This window comes from Myripristis murdjan, chromosome 1 (genome assembly GCF_902150065.1).
Source record: "Myripristis murdjan chromosome 1, fMyrMur1.1, whole genome shotgun sequence".
Classification (NCBI taxonomy): domain Eukaryota; kingdom Metazoa; phylum Chordata; class Actinopteri; order Holocentriformes; family Holocentridae; genus Myripristis; species Myripristis murdjan.
This window is the reverse complement of record NC_043980.1, coordinates 34,606,715-34,616,974: the sequence shown is the minus strand read 5'-3', so window position 1 is coordinate 34,616,974 and position 10,260 is coordinate 34,606,715. Positions and strand designations below refer to the sequence as shown.

Below are 10,260 nucleotides of genomic sequence, written 5' to 3'. Positions count from 1 at the left end.
CTTAAAATGCAGAATGAAGAGCCTTGTGGTGCGATAAATAAGTGCATTGTGGAGCTGCGAGCTGTTTTTTTTTTTTTTATTTCGTTACTTGCTCACTTTAAGTCCCGCACCTGCCCTCTTTGGTTTGGATGTGCGTGCATACTCCTGCCTCGCTTGTTAAAATGTTAAATGATCCAGAAAAATCTATTTTATTCCATAGACCGTATGAGCTACAATTGTCATGCTACAATTGGATGAGCCTAAGTGGAGTTGGATTTATGGCTTGTCTAGTCTCTGGTAAAGCCTACATATTCTAATTGGCACTCCGCGGGTCCTGTGGTAGACTTCAAGATTTCAAGATTTATGGACGCTTGTTCACTCTAATTTCAAAATCTCTAAAGACACAGCAAGGCAGCAAATGTTCCAGCGGGTCCGACTCATGTTGCTCTGTCTTAAGTGTATTTGTGCCTCTTTGGCCGGTTGGACTGTCCATCACAGCGGATCCGACTCTGCGGACAAAAATCTGCGTCTGCGATTCCCGCAGCTCGTCAGCCGCTGCAGCTCTGTCATTTTACTGCATGTGTGGAGCCCGCTGAAGGGATTATGCGACTGAAAAAATAAGCGGGTCTGCTACGCATATATGGACAGTTGCCATTAATTGCCATGCTCCGAACAATGCAATAACTCAAATAATAATTAAAAAAAAAAAAACATATAGACTATAGGCTTATAATATATAGGCTATATATAAAAAAATAAAGAATAGAAGTAGCAGCAGACAGTAGAAAACTGAACAGACAATCATTAGAATTTAATCCTCTATCTAAACACAAGGCTACAAATAGCCAGGTAGCCTGCTTCAAATTTAACTGAAAAAAAAAAGCTGTAAAAGCAAGAACCAAAGAAAAAAAAAAACGTAAAACCGCTTGTAATGTGCGAAGAATTTAATTCTGACCTGGCAGGCATCTTAAATCACTTCACTATTTTGCTCAGTGGTTGAAAATAATTTTGAAATAAAGGAAGTAATAATAGCCTAATAATAATAATAATAATGATGATGATAATAATAATTATAATAATAATTTTTATTATTCCTTCAAGACGCCAAGGATTTAATTTAAAGAGCAGTTATCATCATCTGACCTATTTTCAGTCTAGAAGATGGGATAGTTACCAGGTTATTAGGACTGAGTAAAAACAATAAAAACAAACAGACCAAAGGCAATCAGTTTAATGTTAGCCTATTTGATTATTATTATTGTTATTATTATTATTATTATGTTTCTCTTGGGTTATAGATAATAAGGTCTAATAAATAAGACCCAACATGGACTAAAGAGCCTCGGGAGATATTTAGATCTTTTCATGCAGCCTGAAACGACACCTTTGGTAGAAATAATGAATAATAGCTGAAAAAAAAAATATATGTTGTGAAAGAGTCGCATAGGCCCTATCTGTGCGATGTTAAGAGGAAAATGAAGAGAAGCATCGACTTTTTTTTTTTGCTCAGAAAAAGATGTAACATTTTTGTAAAGCGCGATTAAAAATGCGGGTGAGCTCCTTATTTAGGCTATTTATTACGAGCGATTTAAATGTCCCTTCAGGTCGTTGTTTACCTTGTTCTAGTCTGCACACTTCTGGTGACCGAGCACATGGGCTAATTATAGGAGGTGATTTTGCTTTCTCCTGTGTTGCAGTGCCTCTGACTCAGATCTTCGCAGTTTCTGTGTAGCCTAGTTGCCTGCATGGCCCGGCGCTGCTCCTTTGGAGAAAGACGCATGAACCACGCTGCATAGCATAATCCAGGCCAACTCACACAGGCTTCATACAGAATGGCTGCTTTTATTTAAATGGAGATTGTGACGTTTCATTAGGCTATTTACCAACAGGCAAAAAAAACCAAAAAACAAATCCATCTAACATCCGATGATTCACATAGTTGTGGTTTTATATAGAACGCAACGGAAATCCCATTCAGACTGACTGATGCGAGAAACTTGCAATTGACAGGACATCATATTTAAAACGAGACGGGTATTAATAGAATTTGACAGCTTGAATAAAACCTTGGAAATAGCATTGGAAATATGCCTACATCGCATATTTTCCTCTGAAATAATGCTCAACTTTAATCTCTCTCACACATTCTCACTCTTTAAAAAAAAAAAAAAAAATCCTTATCCGTCGACTTTGTGTGTGCATGACGGGGTAATGTGGACAATGTAAATGAGCAGATGGAGGACTTTGTGAAGCCATACTTAAACATTATGGCATGGCTGACTGACCCATCAATTTCGGTGCTAACAAAGCAAGCCCTTTGTTCATTTTAATTGTCTCAACAGGCATGACGTCGCTCAGGTGAAGTTTGTCACTAAGTCTCGGAACATTACCATGTAACCTACTTCAAAGGAAACAATGAAAACTGACCTCTCTATGTATTAAAAGGCCAGCGTCTAATTAGGAATTGTGAAATGGCTTTGAACAAGTTGACTGATTTGAGGACAAACGATGAAGAGTGACATAACCCCATAACTCTGATCTAATTAGCTGTAGAATTAGGCGGAGGGAACAGGGCGCTTAAACAAAAACAGCGTTAATCTGACGCTTGCCATTGACACTAGGCTATAGCTATCATATAGCCCATACGTTCATGTGTAAGGTTATATTTTTATTATTAGAAAGGACAGCAGAAATCAACCAAAAATAACCACAGGACTGTTTAGAAGACGTGAAGTTTTCATCAGGGGAGCATTCAGGATCAGTGATTTAAGGCCTTCAACCAAATAACAGCTTGTCAGTCATCACTTATTAGTCCTCAAGTCATTAGAGGTTTATCTTTATAAGGTCGTTTCGATGTTTTGGTGGCAGATGATATTGTCTGGGGGGACTGGGCCATGACTGCCTCAGAGAAAAGCGGGTAGGTGCCCTTGTTAAACATAAGCACAGCCTATATATGCCATGATGGATTCATTGTCTAAGTCTCAATTTAGAAAAGCACAGAGCCACTTTTGGAGCTCAGTTGGTCTTGACATTTGTTTCTAATTAAAGATAGCGCTGTTAAGCAAAGTCTTGCGGGTTGATTTGGACCAAAAAAAAAAAAAAAAAAAAAAAAAAAAACTTTAAAGTGCAAAGCCCCGCTGTTAAAGGACCTTTGCTGACAGCTAAACCGACAGCCTAACACAGATAAATCATCAACAGAAGACGTGAAACAAAAAAGGCACAGCCCTTACCACTTATCATCACATTCTTTTCTAATTTGTTTCATGCATGCACAATAACTGTAATAGGCCTATTTGCCAAAATAAGCCAGGCTATTAGAGCTGTAGCCCTCAGGCTCAAGAGGGAAGGGGCAAATGAATGGATGTGGGCTTTGAGACCCCGCCGTGGATGTAGGCCTATCAGTGTTTTTTCTGGAAATATAATTTGCCAATCGTTTGATTTACGATGAATTTATGATTTGCCTCATTTGCCAGTGGAATTCAAAGCTTCCCCACCTTTTATTCACCATTCGAGTCAATTGACGTTGCGAGCATTTGGGATTCCCCGTCTTGCCCGTAAGATTTTGGATTTTTCCACGCCTTAATGAACACCTCGGTACATAGACTGTGTGAAGCATGGCACCGCCGTGCAGAGGGAGGATGGGCTGCACCTCAGATTCCGTGGTACTGGATGCGATTGGTCTCGGCGCGCCTGCACTGCAGCAGTGTAGCCGCCGTTAAAACACCATTGGCTGGCTTGTATCTGGGCAAGCCGCCGGTTCCCGGTGCGCGCACAAAGGAAACCCCCGGTGATCCTACACATGCAAGCGGGGCGGTAAATGATCAGAGAGAGAGAGAGAGAGAGAGAGAGAGAGAGAGAGAGAGAGAGAGAGAGAGAGAGAGAGAGAGAGAGAGGAGGTGCAGGTACGGTGACAGGTTCGAATCCCCAGTGGGTGCTGTCCAAGTGTCCTTGAGCACGACACGACATGCACTACCTGATCAGGCGCTGCCAGTCTCTTGTTCAATGACTAAAATGGAAAAAGTATATTGAGAGAAATAGACGCGGATCCTTAATACACACACACACACACACACACACACACACACACACACACAGAGAGAGAGAGAGAGAGAGAGAGAGAGAGAGAGAGAGAGAGAGAGAGAGAGAGAGAAGGCCTTGGTTCCTCAGTTCATCGTGTCAGTGCGATCAATTTTCTTTGGCACTCATATTGATTGACCACTGGCTGCGTCTGTGTGTTTTGTGTGTTTCCAAAGTGCTGCTATCTGCAGTCATCACCTTCCTGCCTACACACAACTGGCGGATGAAATATATAAAAACATAGTCGAAAATTTCTCTCCTTTTCTTTTCTTTTTTCTGTCTTTCTTTCTCTTCATTTCAATGCCGCTTTCACCCCAAGGGCTTTAAAATCGTCCAAGCACATTACTGCGTCCCTGTGTCACTATAATATGGGCAAATGTTTAGGTGTGGTGATTTCAATGGAGAGTGAAGCCTCTATCACAAAACAGTCATCCTCATCCATTATCTCACTGGGCAGGCGAGGAAGTCAAACAATATTGAATTAAACTCTTATTCTTTTTTTGGGCCAGCAACCCCTGGTCCCAGATCTCACTTTGGGACCTTTACATTCTGAGAGGGCTTCCTGTTTGTTATCACATTAATTTAGGCTGTAGGATTCCTCGATAAAGACCTTCAGGCGAGGAAGAGGAAAATGTCACCTGTGTCCCAGACTGACGTCTACAGAACTTGCAATTCGTTTGTATTTCCCCATCAACCCTCGTTTCAATCCAAACCAACCAATAAAAACGAATAAACACGGCGAGAAAAGAAAGCACCAAACTTTCAGGAATATCTAGGGGCTTTTCGGATTTCTTGGAATCGACCGCAAAAACACTTTTTTTTTTATTTTTTGTTTTCTATTTTTTTTCCATTAGACCCCAGAAAGCATTTAGCTATAGGCCCAACTCTCTGACACACAAGTTGAGAGACAAGAGGAAGAGAGAAGGTGGGAGCACCGAAGTCAGAAATAGCAGTCGCTGCTTGGACTCGTCAATAAACCTCCAGGTCATGAACATCCTCTGCGATGAACCACTGGTCGTTTTTAATCGATGAGATAAAACACAACCAGTCACAACATTTTCGGGACGATTATTATCTGACAAGGGGCACACAACGAAAGTCACGACGAATTTCACTATTACACTTGTTCGACTTTTGCCCAAGCACGCAGCTGAGCCAGAATACACCAGAGAAATCCTTCGTAGCGGGGGAATTTCCCCCTAAAATGAAACGTCGTTGCAATTATTTGTGGGCTGCAGCAGCTGCGAGGCGCTTCGGAGAGCCGCGATAGAGAAGAGGCTGGATAGACTAAAAGAGGACAGCCATTTTCTCTGTCGTTCCTCACATTAAAGCGCACAGAAAGCAGTTTTATTGGCGGGCTGCAGGCTGGAGCAGAGGAAATGGTCGAGAGCTGCGGAGGAGCTGTCATTTCCATCGCCGATTTGCAGCGCATGAAGGCAACTTTGGGCCAATCGAATACCCCGCAGGCTTCACACACCGCAACCCGCGTCTTTTGCCTGCTCTGGTCCTGTTTAGCCTATTCCAAAGGTTTCATAGGCGACTCATAAAAAAAACACAGTGACTCACGTAATAGCAAATAACAACAACAACAGCCACCTTTCAGGTTGTGCGGTTGATGACGAGCTCTTAATGAACGAGAGCTGCACCGCAGGTCTATCAAAACATTGTGTGCCAGTGTGGGATAACCTGTTTTTCTTGTCCTCTAAACATTTCTGTGCGTTCATGCCTCCCTAAGCCGCACAGAGGAATTGATGGATCTCACGTAATAAACCAGAAGAACCAAACAGAATTCCCATTAAACTGGAAATGGAAAAAAACACCTCTGAGAGAATTAGTATGTGATGAAGCCTGTGGTCGCAAAAAGACCAACATGTAGGTTGTGGTGGTGCCAGCGCCTCCAACACGCAGATTTATTGTAGGTTTAATGCTGTAAGTGACATGAACACCTGCTGAAGTGGGACCCCTTTAAAAAGCAGGAGCCTTAAACTTTGCCGTGTGCTCCTCAATGAGGTCTCGCAATATTGATCGGACCGTAAACCAACTCCTCAGCTCTCATGAAAGGGTCTGATTTAATGAACAGCGTTTAATTGGACTTGGACAAACTTAACTAATGTGTGCGTAATGTGTGAATCTTTTCGCAGTTCTTTAAATCTGCCCTGTGCAAGCCTTGAAATTTGATCTTAATGTTAAATGTAATGGTTTACCTCAACAAGAAGGCCTCCTCAGTTGATCTAATCTACATGAAAACTTTGGAGAGAAACACACCGCTTCCTAGACAGGCCAAGGCCCAGCCTGTGTGAAAATGGGCCGCCCAGGCTTTGAGTTATGCGTGGAAAATAGCTGGTCCTGACAGGCCTCAGGGTTCACAGTTAGATGATGCCCGTCTGAAAATAGCCCAGGCTTGGGTCTGCAGACCAGCACGGCCGTCGATAATCTTCTCGCCCCGCAGCCTACACACACGCACACACAGACACATACACACAGATACTGTGCCGAAAATAGACCTCCGCACACTTTTAACGATGTCTGAGGTGAGGCTGGCCATTTATAAGAGCAATATTTTCTGTATAGCAGCCGGCCCTGCGTGTCGAGATCTTTTCTTTCTGCGGCAGGAGACAAGGTCCTCCAGCTTATTTAAGTCCCATGTGATGTGCAGTCATGAGGTTTCTTTTATTGAGAGCCGCGCTGCTGGTGGGCTGGTTGTGATGTAATGCGAAGGTGGGAAAAAAAACACTTGTCAATTACGTAGCCTACAAATGCCACTTGCAAACAACTTTATTATTGCAAAATGTATCATCGGAAGCCTTCCACTGAGTCTGCGCACAAAACAACAAAGTGCATCTGATCACCTTCTTACAGAGCAGTTGAATGCATCTCCAGACCGCACTTGGTGCTGAGAGGGATTCCTAAGAGATTTCCTATACAATGAGTAGAAGCATGTATGACACAAGGGAACAGGTTTGATTATGACACAGAGTTTAAAATACAGCTGTCTTGAAAACTTACTCAAAATACGTCACCAAGCTCGTTTATAACACATGGGAACATGAACCCCCCCGGTTAATCTCATACACAGCCATGTACACACGAGGGGTCGGGAACAGCGTGTTGTGGGCCTACCCGTGAAGATTTGGCTTACACAGTCAAGTCAGCAGTGTTAACCAACACACTTAAATGATATAGCTAAATTAAACGACTTCTTAGGGTGTAAGTGATTGTTAGTATGTCTACACACCGTCTCGACTTTTTAAAACCTGCCCCGATGCACAACAGAGAAGCATCGGGGAAAAGAAATAAATAGGATCACAGGGCTGTTTCTTTTCTTTTCTTTTTTTTTTTTTTTAATAGTGTATGTGACCTGTGCTTAATCTCAGGTTTTGGGAAGCCTGACTGTAGAAATGCTTGGTCAGCAACCACAGACCAAATCACAACAGGAGTTGTGAAAGCATCCATTTCCTTTTCAGTGTTGCAAATTTCATTTATTGACAACATGGTCCTTCATTTTCCTTATCTGCTTGTTTAAGCATGCCTAATGGCAAATCTGTCCAAGCAGCATGCATCCTACTTTAAATCTTTCCATCTGTTCACAAAACACACCCACCCATACGCACATGCGCACACACAGTGTAACTTACCATCTTTCAATATAATTTTTCTTCCTTACAAAATTCTCTATATACATATTTTTTAAAACATTATCTGAGATGTAGACAGTTGAGTGTATAAATCAAGATGTAATTAAATCCATAGAAAAGAGGAAGACTATTTACAGATATAAGTGCTTCTTCACTGAGCCCCGACACTAATGAACCATAAACTTTTTCTTTGAGCTAAACTTGTTTGAGTTTGAAGTAGATGAAATTAGATACTGCATATGATAAAATCTCAAAAAGTAACAGCTGGAGCTTACATGAAATATTATTTGCCAACAACTCAATAAAGGATCCAAATGCAAATTCCCCCTGACCTTTACAAAATGAAAACTCCAAGGGTTGTTTTGTACATTCAAGCATCAGAAAATACCAATAGATTTCCTGTACATTTCTACAAATACAAGGTTGTTTGTACACAGTTTGTGGTACTGGCTCCACTACACTGTCACATATTCCTTAAAGGTAACCGTGAGACAGTTTGTGGTAATGTCTGTGATGATTATATTCCCAAGGAAAGGTTTGAAAGATGGAAAGGGCTCTTTTCTCTGTTCAGCGGTAGAGCCCGACTTCTCTGCTTTCTGCTCTGCTATGAGTTCTGGTGTTTCAGCCTGTGCCTTTGTTTCTGTTTGTGCATCAGTCTGTGCTTGTGTTTCAGCCTGTGTGTGTGTTTGAGCCTCGGTAACTGTAGGAGCTGCAGCCTCCGGCCTGGACTTGACAATGCTCAAGTCTATCGGCTCTTCTTGGTCAGCATACCCAAAGTCCAGGTGTCCAAGCTGACTGTGGTGGCCATTTTGGTCTATGCCGATGTTTTGGGAAGGGGAAGTGACTGTGTTTGGTGCACTGATACTCCTGGAGCTGAAAAACCTCTTACTACCTGTGTGATCCTCAGTGTCTGCTTCAGAAAGGTGTCGTTTCAGTCCTGGGAATCCACCTTGGCTTTCTCTGCTGTCCAGCGGTGAGGAAACTCCACTGTCCAAAGGCCTGGAGACCAGATTAGACTTGGTTGTCAGTTGTAAAGGCTGATCCGCTGGAAGCTGCTTTTGACCCCTGACCTCTACATGTTTATCCTGTTCCGTCACAGTTGGCTCCATTTTAGATGACTGCTCCTTTTCTATAGTGCAATCTCCATTATATCCAGAGCGAGCCACATTTGCTTTGTCCTTGGGGGGTTTCGCAAATCCATTCATGAGGCCGAGCTTCTTGACAAGCTTCATCTTCTCAAGATGGTTCTCCATACCATTGTCTATTTCTGGAGGTGGCATGTCAGCAGTTTCAGAGTCGCCGTTTTTAATCCTAGCAGCCTGCATTCCGTTCTCCATGTATTTGCTCATGACAATAACAATCCGTCCGTTCTTGTTTTTGTTCTTTACAATCTTAAGCTTGCTGCTGCTCACACCATTTGACAGCGATAAAGCATCCTCTTTAGTGGGTATCTTTACCTTCTCTGGCTCTTTGTGGCCGTTGAGGTCTGCTGGAAGTTTCTTCAGCTCCATGGTGATGTCTTTGACTTTGGTCAGGCAGCCAGAGTCCTTGTCCCGGACCCACTTTTGCTGCAGAGCTGGGGGAAGGTTCCACCCTTTATTGGCCAGATCTGGAGCCTTGACCTCTTTGGGCTTGGCGAACGGGGGCTCATAGATCTTGAGGTCGGGCTGGTAATGGTGATGCTTCTTGCTGTTGAGCTGGTAGTAGAACTTCTTCTTACCGTTGGCCTGCTGCTCAGCGTCACGCTCCCGGCACAGCGGCTGGTACTGGTGGTGTTTCTTGCTGTTCAGCTGGTACTGCTGGCTCTGGGAGCGGAGCATCTGGACAGGGCTAGCCTTCTGACAGTTGTCCTCATCCAGGGACGCCTCATGAAGATCAGACAGAATGCTGGATCTCCGGGCGAAAGAAGGGACCTGAGAAACAAGACAGTAATTAGAGATCAAAGCAGTACATGAAATACAGCTAGATAAATATTCAATGAACTGGGGAATTTCTAATGTTTTCAACTAAGTATTTATAACCTGGGTCTTCCTCAGGGCAGAGCTAACAGCCTCTAGTATCTATAGCTGTGTCTGTGCTGGGCCAGAACAAAAAAGCACAGTTCACTGGGGGCCCATTAGTAGCACCGAAGCAACTTTGCTTGGAATGTGGAAAGGGGTTCTTCTGAGGCCCAAACCAGTGCACAGTTTACTTCAGGGGCCTGCATCCATGTTCACACAGGCCTCCTACAGTTCATGTACGGCCCTTTCAGCCGCTGCCATGGCCGTCACAGTGACATTTCAAAGTGGCTCCTGTGGCTGTGACCTCAGCTCAGAGGAATGTCACTGGCTGCTCTGTGTCCCATCATTGTCTTTATCCCATGTGTTACCACCAACACCCTCCTGAGATGAACAAAACTCTCCTCCGAGGGGTTCCCCTGGCCTTTTGGATTTGTGATTGATGCACTAAATGTACAATTCACAGTCATTCAGCTACAGTTGTTATGCATATAGAAATCAATGCAGCTAATATCTACCATCTTATTCAGTGTTCATAGTTTGTAAATGTTATTATTATCATGTACAATGAG

At 43.1% G+C, this 10,260-nt stretch overlaps 1 protein-coding gene across 10 annotated transcripts in view; it reads right to left on the bottom strand.

Annotated features, from left to right (window-relative positions):
* Positions 1–6,813: 6,813 nt before the first annotated feature.
* LOC115364623 (E3 SUMO-protein ligase CBX4) overlaps positions 6,814–10,260 on the bottom strand; it is a 72,200-nt gene continuing 68,753 nt past the window's right edge. For all 10 annotated transcript variants that reach the window (XM_030059134.1, XM_030059128.1, XM_030059184.1 and 7 more), the window contains one exon: positions 6,814–9,604. In XM_030059134.1, coding sequence (XP_029914994.1) covers positions 8,147–9,604 — 1,458 coding nt within the window. In that variant the 3' untranslated portion in view covers positions 6,814–8,146. The remainder of the gene's footprint in view (positions 9,605–10,260) is intronic.